Genomic DNA, 13682 nt, shown 5'->3' with positions numbered 1-13682 from the left:
AGTTTGCTCCAATGGTACATGTATGGCACCTACAGTTTAATGAAAAGGAACCTTCTACGCATTTTTAGCGAGGCGTAAAAATATGAAGACTCGATCATGTAAAAATCAGACCCCGCCCCCCTCATACTGAAGTAGCTGTAACCAATAAAGGATGAACCTCATAATTTGGTTTATCAAGGATAAAAAATTCTTGAGAATTAACTAGTACTCGTACAGAAATATATAAAATGATTGCAAAAGTCTCCATCCGCAAAATTGGCAGATCAGAAACCGTACATGGGGTATCAACTAGATCCGTCTTGAAGGCAACATTTCTAAATGCATCATATTTAGAGCTTTGCTTGGTGGGCAGATGAATCTCAATCTCTCCACCTGTGGCCACAATTTGGGTTGCAGCACACGAAAAACAGCGTCATACCCTCCTCTCCCCTAGAAGTTGCCTGCATGATTGAAGAAAACTTCACATTAGAACTTTGAAGAATCGCTGTTTCGTTGCAGCAAGTTCATTTGATTAATGATCCCAATAAGCACATTTTGAATAGTAATGACTTCCAAGTAAACCAAGCTCTCAAGTAAGCGGTAGTGCCCAATACTTGCTAACAGATAGACTCACCAAAAAACAAGTTGAAAATGAATTAAGAAGACATCGAGCATAATGGCAACTCAGTGGCAGGTACATACATTGACAAACTGGTGAGAAATATCATTCCAGAAAAGAAAACACGACAGCCTATTGTGAGTCCACACTTTCCCTATGATGGATTCTACCGCACACTTGAATCTCAAGGGAACAAGTCAAAAGCTTGAGTTTTAGAATGTTAATAAAGGCATTTTCTATACGTCTATATGAAAGTCACCTTTCAAGAAAAGTAGTTCAAAATTAAACAGAAGATATTACATAAAATTAGAACCCAAATGCCATGGCGTAGATTTAGAGGGATTCTAAAATTGCATTTTAAAGGAGTAACTCAAATATGATTCCAGCAACCACGAAGAGAAACTTCTAATGGAGTGCAACTGCAGAACAGTAAAATATAAGATGAATAGGTTGTCTCTTATGTAAAAATATATTTTACTGGAGACATCTAGGGCGATCCAATCAATGTGAAATGGTGAAACATACATATGAAGAGAGGAAAAACAAGGAAACAATCCAGTACATGCTAATGTAATCTCATTTGTATCGGCAGAAAAGAAACATAAAATGCGCAACCATGTAGAATTAAAAAGAATAATGATTCTCTTAGATATTTCCACTACATCCATAGCTATGCTAAAACTATCTCCAATGTGTTTCTCGTCAAATATCACCAGTATATCCTTCAACTACTTTTGCATGTCAGTAACTCCCAACCAACATATGGCATTGTGTTAAATAAAGCATACCCCGTCCCTCTTCAGCTGCAAATATGCTCTAGCAACCTTTCACACTACACCCCCTTAAAAATCAAACCTAAGTCGTGTACTTCCCCTTCATTAAAGCTTGCATTTTTTGCTCTTATTCAATATGGTTTCAGATCATAACTTTTTAAAATGTTTTCCATATGAGCACTGTCACTTATCATAATAAAGCAAACAATTTCCTGCCAAAGGCAAACTAACAAACGCAACAATAAAATTCAATATAATACTAACAAACCCACACACCAAATATTCGAGAAAATCCAATACTAAAAAAAAAGGAGAGAAAATTCCCATCGGCACAGAATAGCATAAAAAATAGTACTAACCTGGAAGAAGACAGCTTCAGGATGTTTGCATACAGTGCAAGTAACAGCTTTAGTGCGAGGGAGAGTAGGGTCAGCAGCTACATCTTGCAATACCTGAGTTCTCTCTGCTACTGAGTGATGCACCTCATTTCGGTACACACAGTTATCATCAGCAATCTCCTGCAAAAAAAAAAAAAAAACCCAAGAAAAAGAAGATTAGGGTTTTTCATTTTAATAAATAATGGGTTTAGTTTTAAATTGAATTATAATAAAAGTCTAAACCTGGTGATCACAGTTGCGGCAAGCGTAAAGAAGGATCTTCTGATCTCTGTCTTCTCTAGGGTACAGAATGTTGTTGCTGCAAAACATTATGGTATCAATAAATAGATTAATCGAAGACAAAATAAAAGAAGTGAACGCAGTTTAGGTGGTTGATAAAAAGAAAAGATGCTGCTACCATTCGCGGCAAAATTTCATGGTACTCATCTTGATGCAAGTTTTATGTTTTTCTTTTGACAAGTATCCACCCTCTGCTCTCCGCTCTCTAGTCTAGAGAGGTTCTGTCTGTTAATTACAAAGACACACGCTTATGTTATGGAATGACATGTCGTTGTTCGTCAGTTAGCCTAGAAGACAGACACGTCAATTTTGCCTCTGGGGGTCAGCTTTTTAAAGCCATGTTAGACCATGGCTAAAATTAACATGGTGTGTTTATGAACGTAGTTTAAACTGTTTTTTTTTTTTTTTTTTTTTAATTTCAATTTTATTTTTTTAAAAATTAATTTTTTTTTATATTTTAATATTGTTTTGATGTATTAATATTAAAAATGAATTTTAAAAAAATAAAAAATATTATTATTTTAATATTTTTTTTAAAAAATAAAGCACAAAAACATTCTCCGCCATATTCATTAAATTCACCCTGTTTCTGATTGTGCTTTCCAGTCAGTCAATCACAGTATAGATCCTCCTGCTGCAACTAAAGAAGTGTATTTTCCTGTCTGCTCAAGACCAGTGAAAGAGTGAAATCGGCAACCTGTCAGATTACGAAGGCAACTTTGTCATTCTTGGCTTAGAGGGATTGTGGAACTTGAGATTATCATTTATGTTTCTCTGTGTATATGTTGTTACAACTTAGAGAAGCTGATACAAGCAAATTCATAACAATGTCTATTCTACACTAATATGATTTATCAAAGGCTTCATCAGTTATAAGCTCTTGGGAGTCGTCTTCTACCTTGTTTGAATCTCCAAGTCGCAAGTTGGAGCTGGTTCCACTGAAACTCCGGTCTTGGTTCGGACTTCGGAGGTATCTAAACTCTGTTCTTGGTAGAGCTTTGGTTTAGGCATCTGCAAGCCCATCTTGCGAAGAATATATGCTGCATCGCTATTAAACAAACCATTAATATAGTCTGTGTGGATTTATTCGAAAGAAATTCTTGGTATATCGGTGCAGGTAATCCTGCATCTCTAATGCTCACCACCTATTTTCTAGAAACAAATCTTAGTTTTGCAAGTCACAGTTTTTTTTTTTTTTTTGCATTATATGCGAAGGGACTCTTCTTAAGCTTGTAATGAAAACTAGATTGTTGTCCACTTTTATATATAGCTTTTGCTCTAATCTCGCGCTTTTTATTTTTCTTTCTTCGGTCATAACCCTTAAACAGATTTTCATGTGTGATACGGATCCTCTGCTGATTAAAGACACGACCCACTTCAACTTTCATTTCTTAAAAGACTCGACAGTCAAGGCAATATAGCAGTCATACTGTCTACTTACGCATCTGGTGAAATAATATCACACTTGATTTTGCAAATTCCAGACATAAGAGTCAATAACTAAAACTCCCAGATACAAGAATATATTCAAAAGCACACAAATTTACATCATGCTACCATGAATATCCATTATCCACTAGCGACTAGGGATCCTCTTATTCATAAACCCACTTAGAGTGCTGTGTTTTTTTCAACCCATGAAAAAGCCGTTCACTGACATCCCTCCACCAATACAAATGACCTGTCCGGTTGTAAAAGATGGCGCAGGGAGGCAGAGAAATGCGACAACAGGAGAGACTTCTCCGGGTTCTCCAGCACGGCGCATGGGGGTCTGATAAGCAAGCTCCTTCACCAAATTTTCATTTTTAAGACCCTGAAAGGAAAATGAAATAAAGGTTATTTAAGTCATTAGGTTATAATTTCAGATGATCATGAAAATCCAGAGTCAAATAGTAATTATATGAAGTGATATACGGCCATTCAACCTGCAAAACAGCACAGAGAAGACCATTGGAGTGACCGTTTCTTTTTTGAGATTTGATTACATAGACAGTAAGAATGTTAGATATAATTCACTCCCAAACATCACACACAAAAGTACCTGTATTTTATATTTTCATGTGAATAAGAATTGAATGGGAAGACAATGCCAAAATGGAAAATTAAGCTTCCATCAAACAATTAATAGGTTAACTAAATTAAAAGCATATGAATATCAGAGTACTACATCTTCAGTCATCGGGGTTCTGATGAACCAAGGGGCGACGGAATTAACACTTATACTGTCTTTAGCCAATTCGCATGCCAGGTTCCTTGTGAGTTGATGAATTCCCCCTGCAGCATTTTTTTTTATCATAAACAAGTTACAATATTTAGAACAACTTTTAACTAAACACGCAAATTCTTGCAAGAGAATTGAGTACCTTTTAGCAGCTGAATAAATAGGATACCCAATGTTGACAGATACCATACTGCAAAACAAAGACAATCCTTCCAGCTCCTGAAGCTTTCAAAAGTGGATGTGCAAGTTGGGACAGATGGAAAGCGGATTGGAGATTTGTATTCACTAGAAATGAGAAATCCTCAGCCGTGTAATCTTAAGTTTGTTTGTACACATTGGTTCTAGCATTGTTTATCTGCAAATTAATAGAAAGTTAGTATTTTTATAAAACAATTTTTTTAAAATTATAACCATAACAGTTACCGTAATATCAAATATATTCTTAGTAGCCGACACTCATGACCTGAATATTTTTTAAAAAAGTATGAAGACAAGTACATCATAATCATGAAGAAATTAAACTTTATTTATATGCATGGACTGATGTTGATACTTACAGGGATGTTAGAACCAAACAGTTTTCCACAAAACAGGGAGGAATCCTCGTTTATCAGCTTCCCTCGGTCAGCTTGAGAGGATACATTGCAGACGGATCCACTAACTTTAAGACCCTTCTCCTTCCATTGACGGATGCATGCATCAAGCTGGCTTAGCTCCTCGCACATGTATGAACAACTGCTCCTAGTGGTGCCATTTCTTCCACGATAGCATTCCTGATTAAATTTAGTTCTTAATAAATTAAGAACCAAAAAATCACAGAAAAATATATGTTTTATTACGGTTAAAGAATAATTAATTATTATTCAAGTGAATATAATTAACGATAAAAAAAATATACGTAATTAATTACTAGCCAGGTAGAGATATAATGCTTCCATTGCTTTATACACACACACACATGATATTCTAGATGTTCAGCGCGGGTTGAATAAATTTTTTTTTGAAAACATATAATATTAAGTTGAATAAAATATATTTTTTAAAAAAATAACGATAAAAATAAGGAAAAAAAACAATATCAACTAACCAAATGTTAAACCATTAAACCCACCCAAGTCATTTAACCAGAAGTAATAAATTTAAATAAAACCTTAAAAATTAAATTTTCAACTAACCAAATGTTAAAAAATTAAATTAAAAAAATAATCAAACATATAAAAAAAATAGTAATTATAAGTTAAAAAAAAACTTGAGAATGGTCGGATCAGCCCACCAGACCTATAGATAAAGTTATGAGACCAGGTTAATCCAACAAAAATAAATAATAAAATCTAATTTTTTTTAAAAAAAACCAATATTTAATGTTGAATTACAAGATAAAAAAAAATTAAAAAAATAGTAATTATAAGCGAGAAAATAACTTCAGCCCACATGGATCAACTGGCTAACTCACAGGTCAGGCAATAAAATTAGAATAACCTAGAACAAAAAGAAAAGGAATAAAATAATGAAACTTAATTTTTTTAGAAAAAATAATAATGATATGGGAGAATCTTATGCTTCTTATCTTCCTCAGGGCATAGAATATTGTTGCTGAAAACTTACAAAATCCGTAAACATAATCATACTTGACAAAAACATAGTTGTGAACGTCAATATGCTTTGCGCACAGATGAGATGGTGATCAGTACTGGTTATCAACAGCAAATTTAACAAATTTACCCATGTGGGAACTTTCAGAGAGACTGTCTAAGAGATCTTTTGCAGGAAACTTAATTAAAGAATTCAAAACAGGCGTCGGCGGATAATTAATATAAGATGGGGCATGGATATGCCAAAATAATATTAAATCCCGTAGAAATAGAGAAATGTCCACCATTAACATAGTGAAGGCTGAAGAAGTGGGAAAACTTTAGTAAAAAAGCTAAGGAGTCCAGATAATCATAATTAGTCACAAATTATCTGCTCCTGGATAGCTTAGCACTAGGTTTGTCAATCATGGCAGGTTCTTGAAATGGAGATATGAAGATAGATAGCAACAAAAAGAAAAGGCTTACCGTTCAGGGTAGAACTGGTACACATCAATTGTAAAAAGATGTTTCTTTTGCAACCTCTTCCTGCAATTTCACACAACTGATCCCATCTCCTTTGCTCCTCCCGTTCTACATATCAATACTCCTGCCAGAAGGGGTGGCGGGGTATCAAGAGAGCACTATGGAAAATGTGATAAATTAGCCCAACATCTTTTAAAGCGTTGTTTTTATTACGTTATAAGTTAACTGGACAGTCCAAATTCAGGTAAGAGGTGGAGGCATGGTAGGCGTTTCTTCCATGTTCTAAAGAGGACATAATCGTGCCGCTTTAGGAAATGTGCAGAAAGAATTGTGCAGGACATGCACTTGGCATCTTAATCCTTTAAAATGTTCGGCACTTCAGCCCAGCTAGGTTAAAACTTGGATGCTCGTGTCCCTTTACTAGCAAAGCGAAATGCTAGCTTATTCTCGAGATTAACTCATGAACTGTCCCAACAACGCATCCTGAATGCATATGATTTAATCGGACGTCGACCGAGTTCACTCAATTTCTTGAGAGAACCCCATCTCAATAACAAGAATCATTAGTAACTGCCTCGAATGGCTATCCCATTTTGTTCTTAAATCTATCAGCAGAATTGAGGGGCTATTATCACCTGCCAAAGTTCCCAGCAGGTATGGCAAGAACATCTGGCTTCAGGTCTGGTTAGCAGGTCAAATTTGAATCTGCTAAACCACAGGAATGGACAGCCAGCAAGGTAATTCAGAAAAGAGAATAATAACATACACAATTTAGCACTGAAAGTTCAAATGGTTTTGATACTTCAATACTAACGATACTTTTTCTACAGAACTAGTAACCTGAACCATTACTTAACTAAAACAACAAGTAAAAGTGCATTCCACAAACAACCATTTGAAAGAAGAGCAGATGGCATGCCATTTTCACATATCATATTCATGACTACCTTACAAAACCAAGTTTAGGAACCACAGAAACTGTTACAAGTTTAGTGATGCAATTACGACCAAGCGTAATTGCATCACAAAGCAACTACCACGACCAACAAAATATGCAAAAACACACGAAGAAAACACCTCAGCTAACTTATTTTACTTAACCCACCACATTGGCCCCTGATCACAGTATGAGCTCCAAAGCTACAGCTGAGTCCAATATAAGGGAAGCTCATGATCCTAGAGCCAGACACACAAGACAAGACAAATGGCTCCTTTGTTCTTGATTAATTCTCTTCATCTCCTCCTGCTATGCCTCCTCTTCTTCCTGCTGCTCTTGTCATCAGAATCAGATTCTGAACCCGAATCCGAATCAGAAGACTCATCGGAGGACGAGCTATACCTCCTGCGCCTCTCCTTCTTCTTCTGCTTCCTTTTCTTCCTTCTCCGCCGCCTCTCTTCCTCCGAAGAAGATGAACTGCACCCCGAACTACTTTCCTCATCCGAAGACTCCGACCCTGTCACAGACGACGACCCACTATCTGTCTCGAAAACAGAAGCCTCGCTGTCACTCCCAGAATCCGAATCTGACCTGTGCTTTCTCTTACTCTTCTTCTCCCTCTTTCGCCCCTCCTCATCCTCCCCTTCTGGATTCTCCAAATCACAAGAAGTCGAAACCTCCATCCTCAACTTTGGATTCTTAAGTTGTTGAGTCCTTGATGGCCTCGACATATAAACCCTCTCATTCTTACACTCGTAAGTCCAATGCCCACTTTGAAAGCACTTCTGGCACTGTCCATTACCACCAAAAGCTTTTGACATAGAATTAAGATCTTTTCGCTCACCCAATCTCACTGCTTTTTCCGTACTCATTAAATACATCTGCCTCTTTGCTTCTCGTTTCTCTTGCCATCGACTCGGCCCTTCTTCCTTTTGCCCATAAGCGTTCACATTACGAGCAGCAGCAGCTGCTGCCCGTTCTGCTTGGGCTCTACTTAAACCTTTCGCCGCACTCAAGGCTGCGGCCTTTATCCTCTCCGCCGCAACCTGAGATTTCTCTTCTTTCTTACTTGACATACTTACAAAACCCTTTTACAGTAATACCAAATCCTTAGATCACCTGAAATAGAAGCTCGGAAATTTTGTTTCCGTGAAATCGATCTCAAAAAAACCTCGTTTATTCGTGAATTACCCTGCAATAGATAATAGAAAAATGAAATTAAGAGACTCTAAAACCCTAATTTCGAGCGCTAAGAGCCCTAATTTTTAGAGAGAGCAAGGGAGGTGCATACGATGAAGATCGCGTTATAATTTGCTGGGACCTGATGGTCCTGATCGATATCAGGCGAGAAGAGATGATGAAGACTGTATATATAGAAGTCCAAGGCGGTCGAGATCAGAACGGGCCATATTCATCAGCCCAAGAAATAGGCCTAATATCGGCCTGGATCTGTTTTTTGTTTTTTTTTAAGTCGTCAAATGCTTTTTGTGGTCACTTTTGGACGTCAAGACAAGATTAAAAAAGGGCATCCCTAATAACATGTTTATAACTCTTCAAAATAAATTTAATTTAAAGATTTTAATAAGATTTAATTTTTAAAATGGTAAAAAATTAAATTAGAACTTACTTAAACTTTAAAAGATGAAAAAAAAAAGTATAATAGTTAGGTTATCTTGTAGTTTCTATTTAAAAACACATTGAACTCTAATTAGAATATGTCTGTTTTTTAGTTCAAAAACAATTTTAAAAAAGTTTTGTATTTTTTTAAATTATTTTTTTTATTTTATATATTGATATCAAAAATAAAATTTTTAAAAATATATTATTTTTATCCATTTCAAAGTTTTAATTTTTTTTTAAATTTCCCTTTTAAGTTAAAACTAGAATTGGAAAAATAATTTTTTATTCTAATTTTTTACTTTTAGAGTGATATAAGAATCTTAAAAAAGGACTACTGCTTAAGAAACAAAGAAAAGAAAATAAGGTATTATGTGCATAGGTTCATCTCAATTCACTTAAAAATCGGTGAACAATTGCCACTCAATAAAACACTAAGATAAAAACACAATAATTTTGACTCCTGAAGGAAAAATTACATCTATCGGCTCATTCTGAAAATGTCTAAACTGGGCTCGGAAAAACACAGGATTACGCTCCAAACTCCCATTATGAAGCTCACGGTGAGCACTCCAGTTTGTGGCATCGCCACATCAAATGTGACTGCAGCAACAGACAGGATCTTGCCAAGTACCAGCTCTCTAATCTTCATTTTTAGTTATCTGTCTCACTACTTGGGACCTCTTTGTTTAGAAATAGCTCAAAGAATAAAATATTGAAGCATTTTCTCATTATCCAAGCCTATCTCAATGTTGGGCATTTGATCCCAATCAAAACATGAAAAGAACTAAATAATTAAGCTTTGTTATTACATGAAATGAAAGGCAGGCCAAAACCTCCATCTAGGGATCACAGATTATGATAAAACATCAAGTTCAAAAAGAAATCTTAATAAAAAATACTTAAGACTGCAGCAAAACGTCACGAACTAGATTGAAAAATGGAAGCCAAGGTTTGATAACTCGAGACACCGGTAGTCTCTAATAAATTTCTAGTTTTCTACTTAGAATATCCCTGTAAGAAGATTTGCTGCAGTTGAGATCGCAGCACCAGTGATAGCACATTGCACAATCTGCTCATGGGATATATCAGCTGTTGTAAGTGCCAGTGCCACACCTGTTATTGCTCCAGCCACTGCTGTGTTTTTCTGCACCAATTTCAAGGGAGATTCTTAGTATTGAATACAAGGAGTAATCTAGAGAGAGAGAACTGCCTAACGGAATAGGCCTCGCACAATAGCATGTGAGATGGAAATCATGTGGAAATCATCAAGCTTTTTTTACAGCAATTATCCTCAATGTCAAAAGATAGAAGATAGATTTACTTATCCCTGAAAGGCCTTATTACCCAATCATGAACTCCACGAGCCTCGCTTAGTCCATAAGTGAGACCTGAATAAACTCCTGCGGCCAGTCCTGCAGCATCAGTAAAACAGTTTTCTTAGCCATTTTAATCCATTTTTTTTCACTGCCCTCGGAAATTCTCACTCGCTACACTGGGTAAATGCCGCTTTTAACTGCATTGCAAAATATAATTATACTAAAGAGTTTACACAGATTAATGAACTGCTACAAAATAGTGACCTAAACACTAGCTCTAAATGCAAAATCATCCCACACCCCAACACCCGACCAAAAAATATTAAGAAAGTAAACAAGATGATACAGTTATCAAATGTATTCTCACCCCATTGTAAAGATTCTTTTCCAGTGTTCCTCACCTATCAAACAAAATAACAACGTAATGTTAGAGACATAGCAGTACTCGAAAAACATGTCATGGGAAAGCTATAGTTGCCTCAGAAAATAAGTCCCTCGGCAAATTTACAGATGGGAAAATTGAAGTTTCAAATTCCTAAAGATGTAGCATAGAGAAATAGTTCGTTTAAACCATCTGACTTAGCATGATAAAAATCAGATCGAACTGCATCAACAGAAGGAAGTAATTATTCGAAGGCAGATTTGGTGACAGCTGCCACAGGTAAATGTCCATAATCTGAAACCATGTTAAGGTCTGAATACGAGGACAAAACGTAGGATTTGAAACTCACCAAGGCTTCGAGAGATTTTCTGTTGGTTTCACCTGTGAAGCACAAGAAATTATATTAACACCGTAACTCATGATATGAAAATCTAGACTTACAGCATCTGTTTCAGCCAATAATCACCAGACAGATTAACTGGAAATTTGTTCATGCCCCACCCGAATACTATCCTAATATTAGGGGAAAATCGCAGCTTTATATCCTGTCGAACTGTGTAGCACTTAATAGAACACTTGGATCGTAACTTATCTATTTCAAAGTTTCAAACACGTCATGCAATATGATTTCTTCGTGAACCAAATTCATAACCACCGCTAATACCATTATCTAGCAAAGTAAACTTCATTGCCACATTTAACAGATCGAAGATCTGAGAGAACAGGCCGCGTACCTCTGAGGTCAGGGGCACGATGGAGCTTCTTGCCATCAACAGAAATCTCCGGGGGCACACCACCACTTGACTCAAGTCCAGCACCTAATAATAATTAACATCCACATACATGCAATGAATCAAACAACAGTAATTCCAACACAAAAGTGAATAGACAAATAAATAAAGCAATAATCAAAATTAAATGTGTGCTCATCGTACGTCACCTTCAATGGCTGTGAAATAAGCCTCCCGTGACACCGCTTGAATTGCTCCAATCTATACATGACCACCAAGGTATTGTTAATTTTATCTAAGGTTTGGCATGTAACATAAATACCACTACACGCATTTGCAAACACTAATTACTAGCAATTAATCAAGAAATGCAAGTTTACCCCAGCGACTTTGACAAAGCTCTCAGCAATACGGTTAAGGAGAGGGTGGCCAAAGTCGAAGAAACAACATTTATCAAAGCGACGGATTTCACCCATTAATGACCTTGTTTCCAAGTTGTGGCTCATCTTTCTTTTCACTTCTTGGTACGTGCCGAGATTCTACTATGAGTGACGATGATAAGGGAAGAAAAGCAATGAATGAATCGCCGGAGTCACATGAATATTGACCAGTGTGGTGCAAGCAACTACGGATATGGAAGCAACCGAAATGCAAGTGTGGCCCCAAAGGGACACGTGTTTGTGAGAGAAGGTTAACGTGTCTTCTTCTACTAACCGTGAATCCTTACTTCGTGGCGATTCCTGGGATCTTATTGTTTTGCGGTTCATGTGTCCTTAAATTAACAAAAGCATCGTGCGGCACTGCTATGTTTTTTCTTTTCTTTTCTTTTTATTTTATTTTTTATGAATGAGATCTCGGTTTTATTAACTTTAATTGTAGAATAAAGAGTTAGATAGCCAGACAGAGAATGACTCGGGAGAATTACAGAATTAATCACACTCAGCAGAAGGAGATATAACAATAAAACAATAAATAACAATAGTGAAGCGTGGACTTGATGGTCATCTTCTTTGATAGCCAGATAGTTAACCCTTCAATCACAAGAACACTAGCAGCCAGCTTTGTCAGTCTAGGCACCAGAAGCAAAAGAAATCCATGAAACACCGGAGAAATCTTATAGAGATCTTGAAATGCAGCTCACAGCAGCACCTGAGACATCCACTCTTGGATGTCATTCACCTGCCATAGCTGAGCTTAGGATATCCCAGGACACAATAATAGGGGGCGGGAGGGGGGCGGGAGCTGATCCTGCCCAAAGTATTAAAAACTTCAATTTTGGACACAATAATTATACACTATTCAATTATGTCCCTTAAAAACTTGAATTAGCATTGTCCCCTCCTTGATTTTTGTATAGTACGAGTTTTTAACGATAATAAATTAGTAATTATTAGTCATTTTTTCTAAATTTAAATAATTATGTATAATGTTCACTTACATTCTTAAATAAAATAAAATGTTTATTAATAACTAGATCTAATAATTATTTTGTTAATTTTCACATATTTTCTTATTTTTTAGAATCAATAACTCAATAAATTATATAAAATATATTATAATAAGAAATATATTAGAATTTATATATTTTTAAGATGTTATATGCGTGTATGCATAGAAATATACCATTAATATGGATCAATTTAATTTTGGGATACAAACCTTTTGTAAAAAAAAAAATTAATCTTTCACACACAAATCGACACACAGATAACAAAACAATGAGTTATTGGTTCTAACTATACACTCTAGCTTTCTAACATAAAAATTGGGTAATTGTGGAATTTATAACCCAATCTATAAATATGAATTAATGACAGTGATCGGATCAACTGGCCCCGTAACATTATTAAAAGAAAAGTTACTATTTAAGACACTAATTCAAGCGCAAGTTTGAGATTATAACAGAGATTTTTTAAAAAGTATTTTTTATTTAAAAATATATTAAAATAATAGTATTGATTTGATACTTGATTTTATGATTATTTATTTTTATTATTATATAATTAAATAAATAATAGTTTAAAAAAATAATAAGTTATTAATCACAATAGATTCTATTACCCAATTTGTGGGTTTGACTGTTAATCCGGGTTATTCAATTATGGGTTTGGTAGTTTTACTCATCAAACCTGACATGTTTTTTTAGTCCTTTAATTTTTTTTATTGTTTTTTTTATTTCATTCATTTTAAATATTGAATTAATTGGGAAATAGAATTCATGGTTTATTTTTTTTTACTTTTTATAGGGTTATCATGATCTCATATAAATATGTTTTTAGAATTGTTACTCGATTTTGCAAGCATTTATTTTTATCACAAAATTAAATAAAAATAATTTTCAAAAACAAAAAAGTTATTAAACTCATTGAAATT

The 13682-nt window shown here is 35.3% G+C and overlaps 3 protein-coding genes and 1 pseudogene across 4 annotated transcripts; all 4 read right to left on the bottom strand.

Annotated features, from left to right (window-relative positions):
- Positions 1-164: 164 nt before the first annotated feature.
- Positions 165-2346, bottom strand: LOC133705915 (DNA-directed RNA polymerases II, IV and V subunit 9A). Its single transcript, XM_062131359.1, has 4 exons — positions 2167-2346; positions 1992-2067; positions 1731-1889; positions 165-440 (listed from the first exon to the last, which is right to left on the bottom strand). Exons 1-4 carry the CDS (start codon positions 2193-2195, stop codon positions 360-362), a joined length of 345 nt encoding a protein of 114 aa, XP_061987343.1. The 5' UTR covers positions 2196-2346; the 3' UTR covers positions 165-359.
- A 1151-nt stretch (positions 2347-3497) lies between these two features.
- Positions 3498-5207, bottom strand: LOC133705282 (tropinone reductase-like; annotated as a pseudogene).
- A 2010-nt stretch (positions 5208-7217) lies between these two features.
- On the bottom strand, positions 7218-8691 carry LOC133705913 (uncharacterized). Its single transcript, XM_062131354.1, has 2 exons — positions 8552-8691; positions 7218-8452 (listed from the first exon to the last, which is right to left on the bottom strand). Exon 2 carries the CDS (start codon positions 8334-8336, stop codon positions 7557-7559), a length of 780 nt encoding a protein of 259 aa, XP_061987338.1. The 5' UTR covers positions 8337-8452; positions 8552-8691; the 3' UTR covers positions 7218-7556.
- An 886-nt stretch (positions 8692-9577) lies between these two features.
- On the bottom strand, positions 9578-11872 carry LOC133704167 (outer envelope pore protein 16-2, chloroplastic-like). 2 transcript variants are annotated; one of them, XM_062128932.1, is made up of 7 exons: positions 11690-11872; positions 11519-11570; positions 11313-11396; positions 10928-10959; positions 10564-10597; positions 10225-10292; positions 9578-10024 (listed from the first exon to the last, which is right to left on the bottom strand). In XM_062128932.1, exons 1-7 carry the CDS (start codon positions 11813-11815, stop codon positions 9881-9883), a joined length of 540 nt encoding a protein of 179 aa, XP_061984916.1. In that variant the 5' UTR covers positions 11816-11872; the 3' UTR covers positions 9578-9880. The 2 variants fall into 2 exon arrangements, with proteins under 2 accessions (XP_061984916.1, XP_061984917.1); XM_062128933.1 differs by having other exon boundaries at positions 9861-10024; positions 10202-10292.
- Between the last annotated feature and the right edge of the window lie 1810 nt (positions 11873-13682).

This window comes from Populus nigra, chromosome 10, assembly GCF_951802175.1.
Source record: "Populus nigra chromosome 10, ddPopNigr1.1, whole genome shotgun sequence".
NCBI lineage: Eukaryota > Viridiplantae > Streptophyta > Magnoliopsida > Malpighiales > Salicaceae > Populus > Populus nigra.
Note: the sequence above shows the minus strand (reverse complement) of the source record. Positions and strands in the feature narration are given on the sequence as shown.

What these genes read in the sequence shown, in the direction of transcription:
- LOC133705915 (XM_062131359.1), bottom strand. Translation starts at nt 2,195, where the DNA reads ATGAGTACCATGAAATTTTGCCGCGAATG. An exon ending in ATGAAATTTTGCCGCGAATG is followed by an intron (nt 2,068 to 2,166) that starts GTAGCAGCATCT and finishes AATGTTTTGCAG; the next exon opens with CAACAACATTCTGTACCCTA. An exon ending in GCCGCAACTGTGATCACCAG is followed by an intron (nt 1,890 to 1,991) that starts GTTTAGACTTTT and finishes TTTTTTTTGCAG; the next exon opens with GAGATTGCTGATGATAACTG.
- LOC133705913 (XM_062131354.1), bottom strand. Translation starts at nt 8,336, where the DNA reads ATGTCAAGTAAGAAAGAAGAGAAATCTCAGGTTGCGGCGGAGAGGATA.
- LOC133704167 (XM_062128932.1), bottom strand. Translation starts at nt 11,815, where the DNA reads ATGAGCCACAACTTGGAAACAAGGTCATTAATGGGTGAAATCCGTCGC. An exon ending in GAAAATCTCTCGAAGCCTTG is followed by an intron (nt 10,598 to 10,927) that starts GTGAGTTTCAAA and finishes TTTGTTTGATAG; the next exon opens with GTGAGGAACACTGGAAAAGA. An exon ending in CTCGTGGAGTTCATGATTGG is followed by an intron (nt 10,025 to 10,224) that starts GTAATAAGGCCT and finishes AAATTGGTGCAG; the next exon opens with AAAAACACAGCAGTGGCTGG.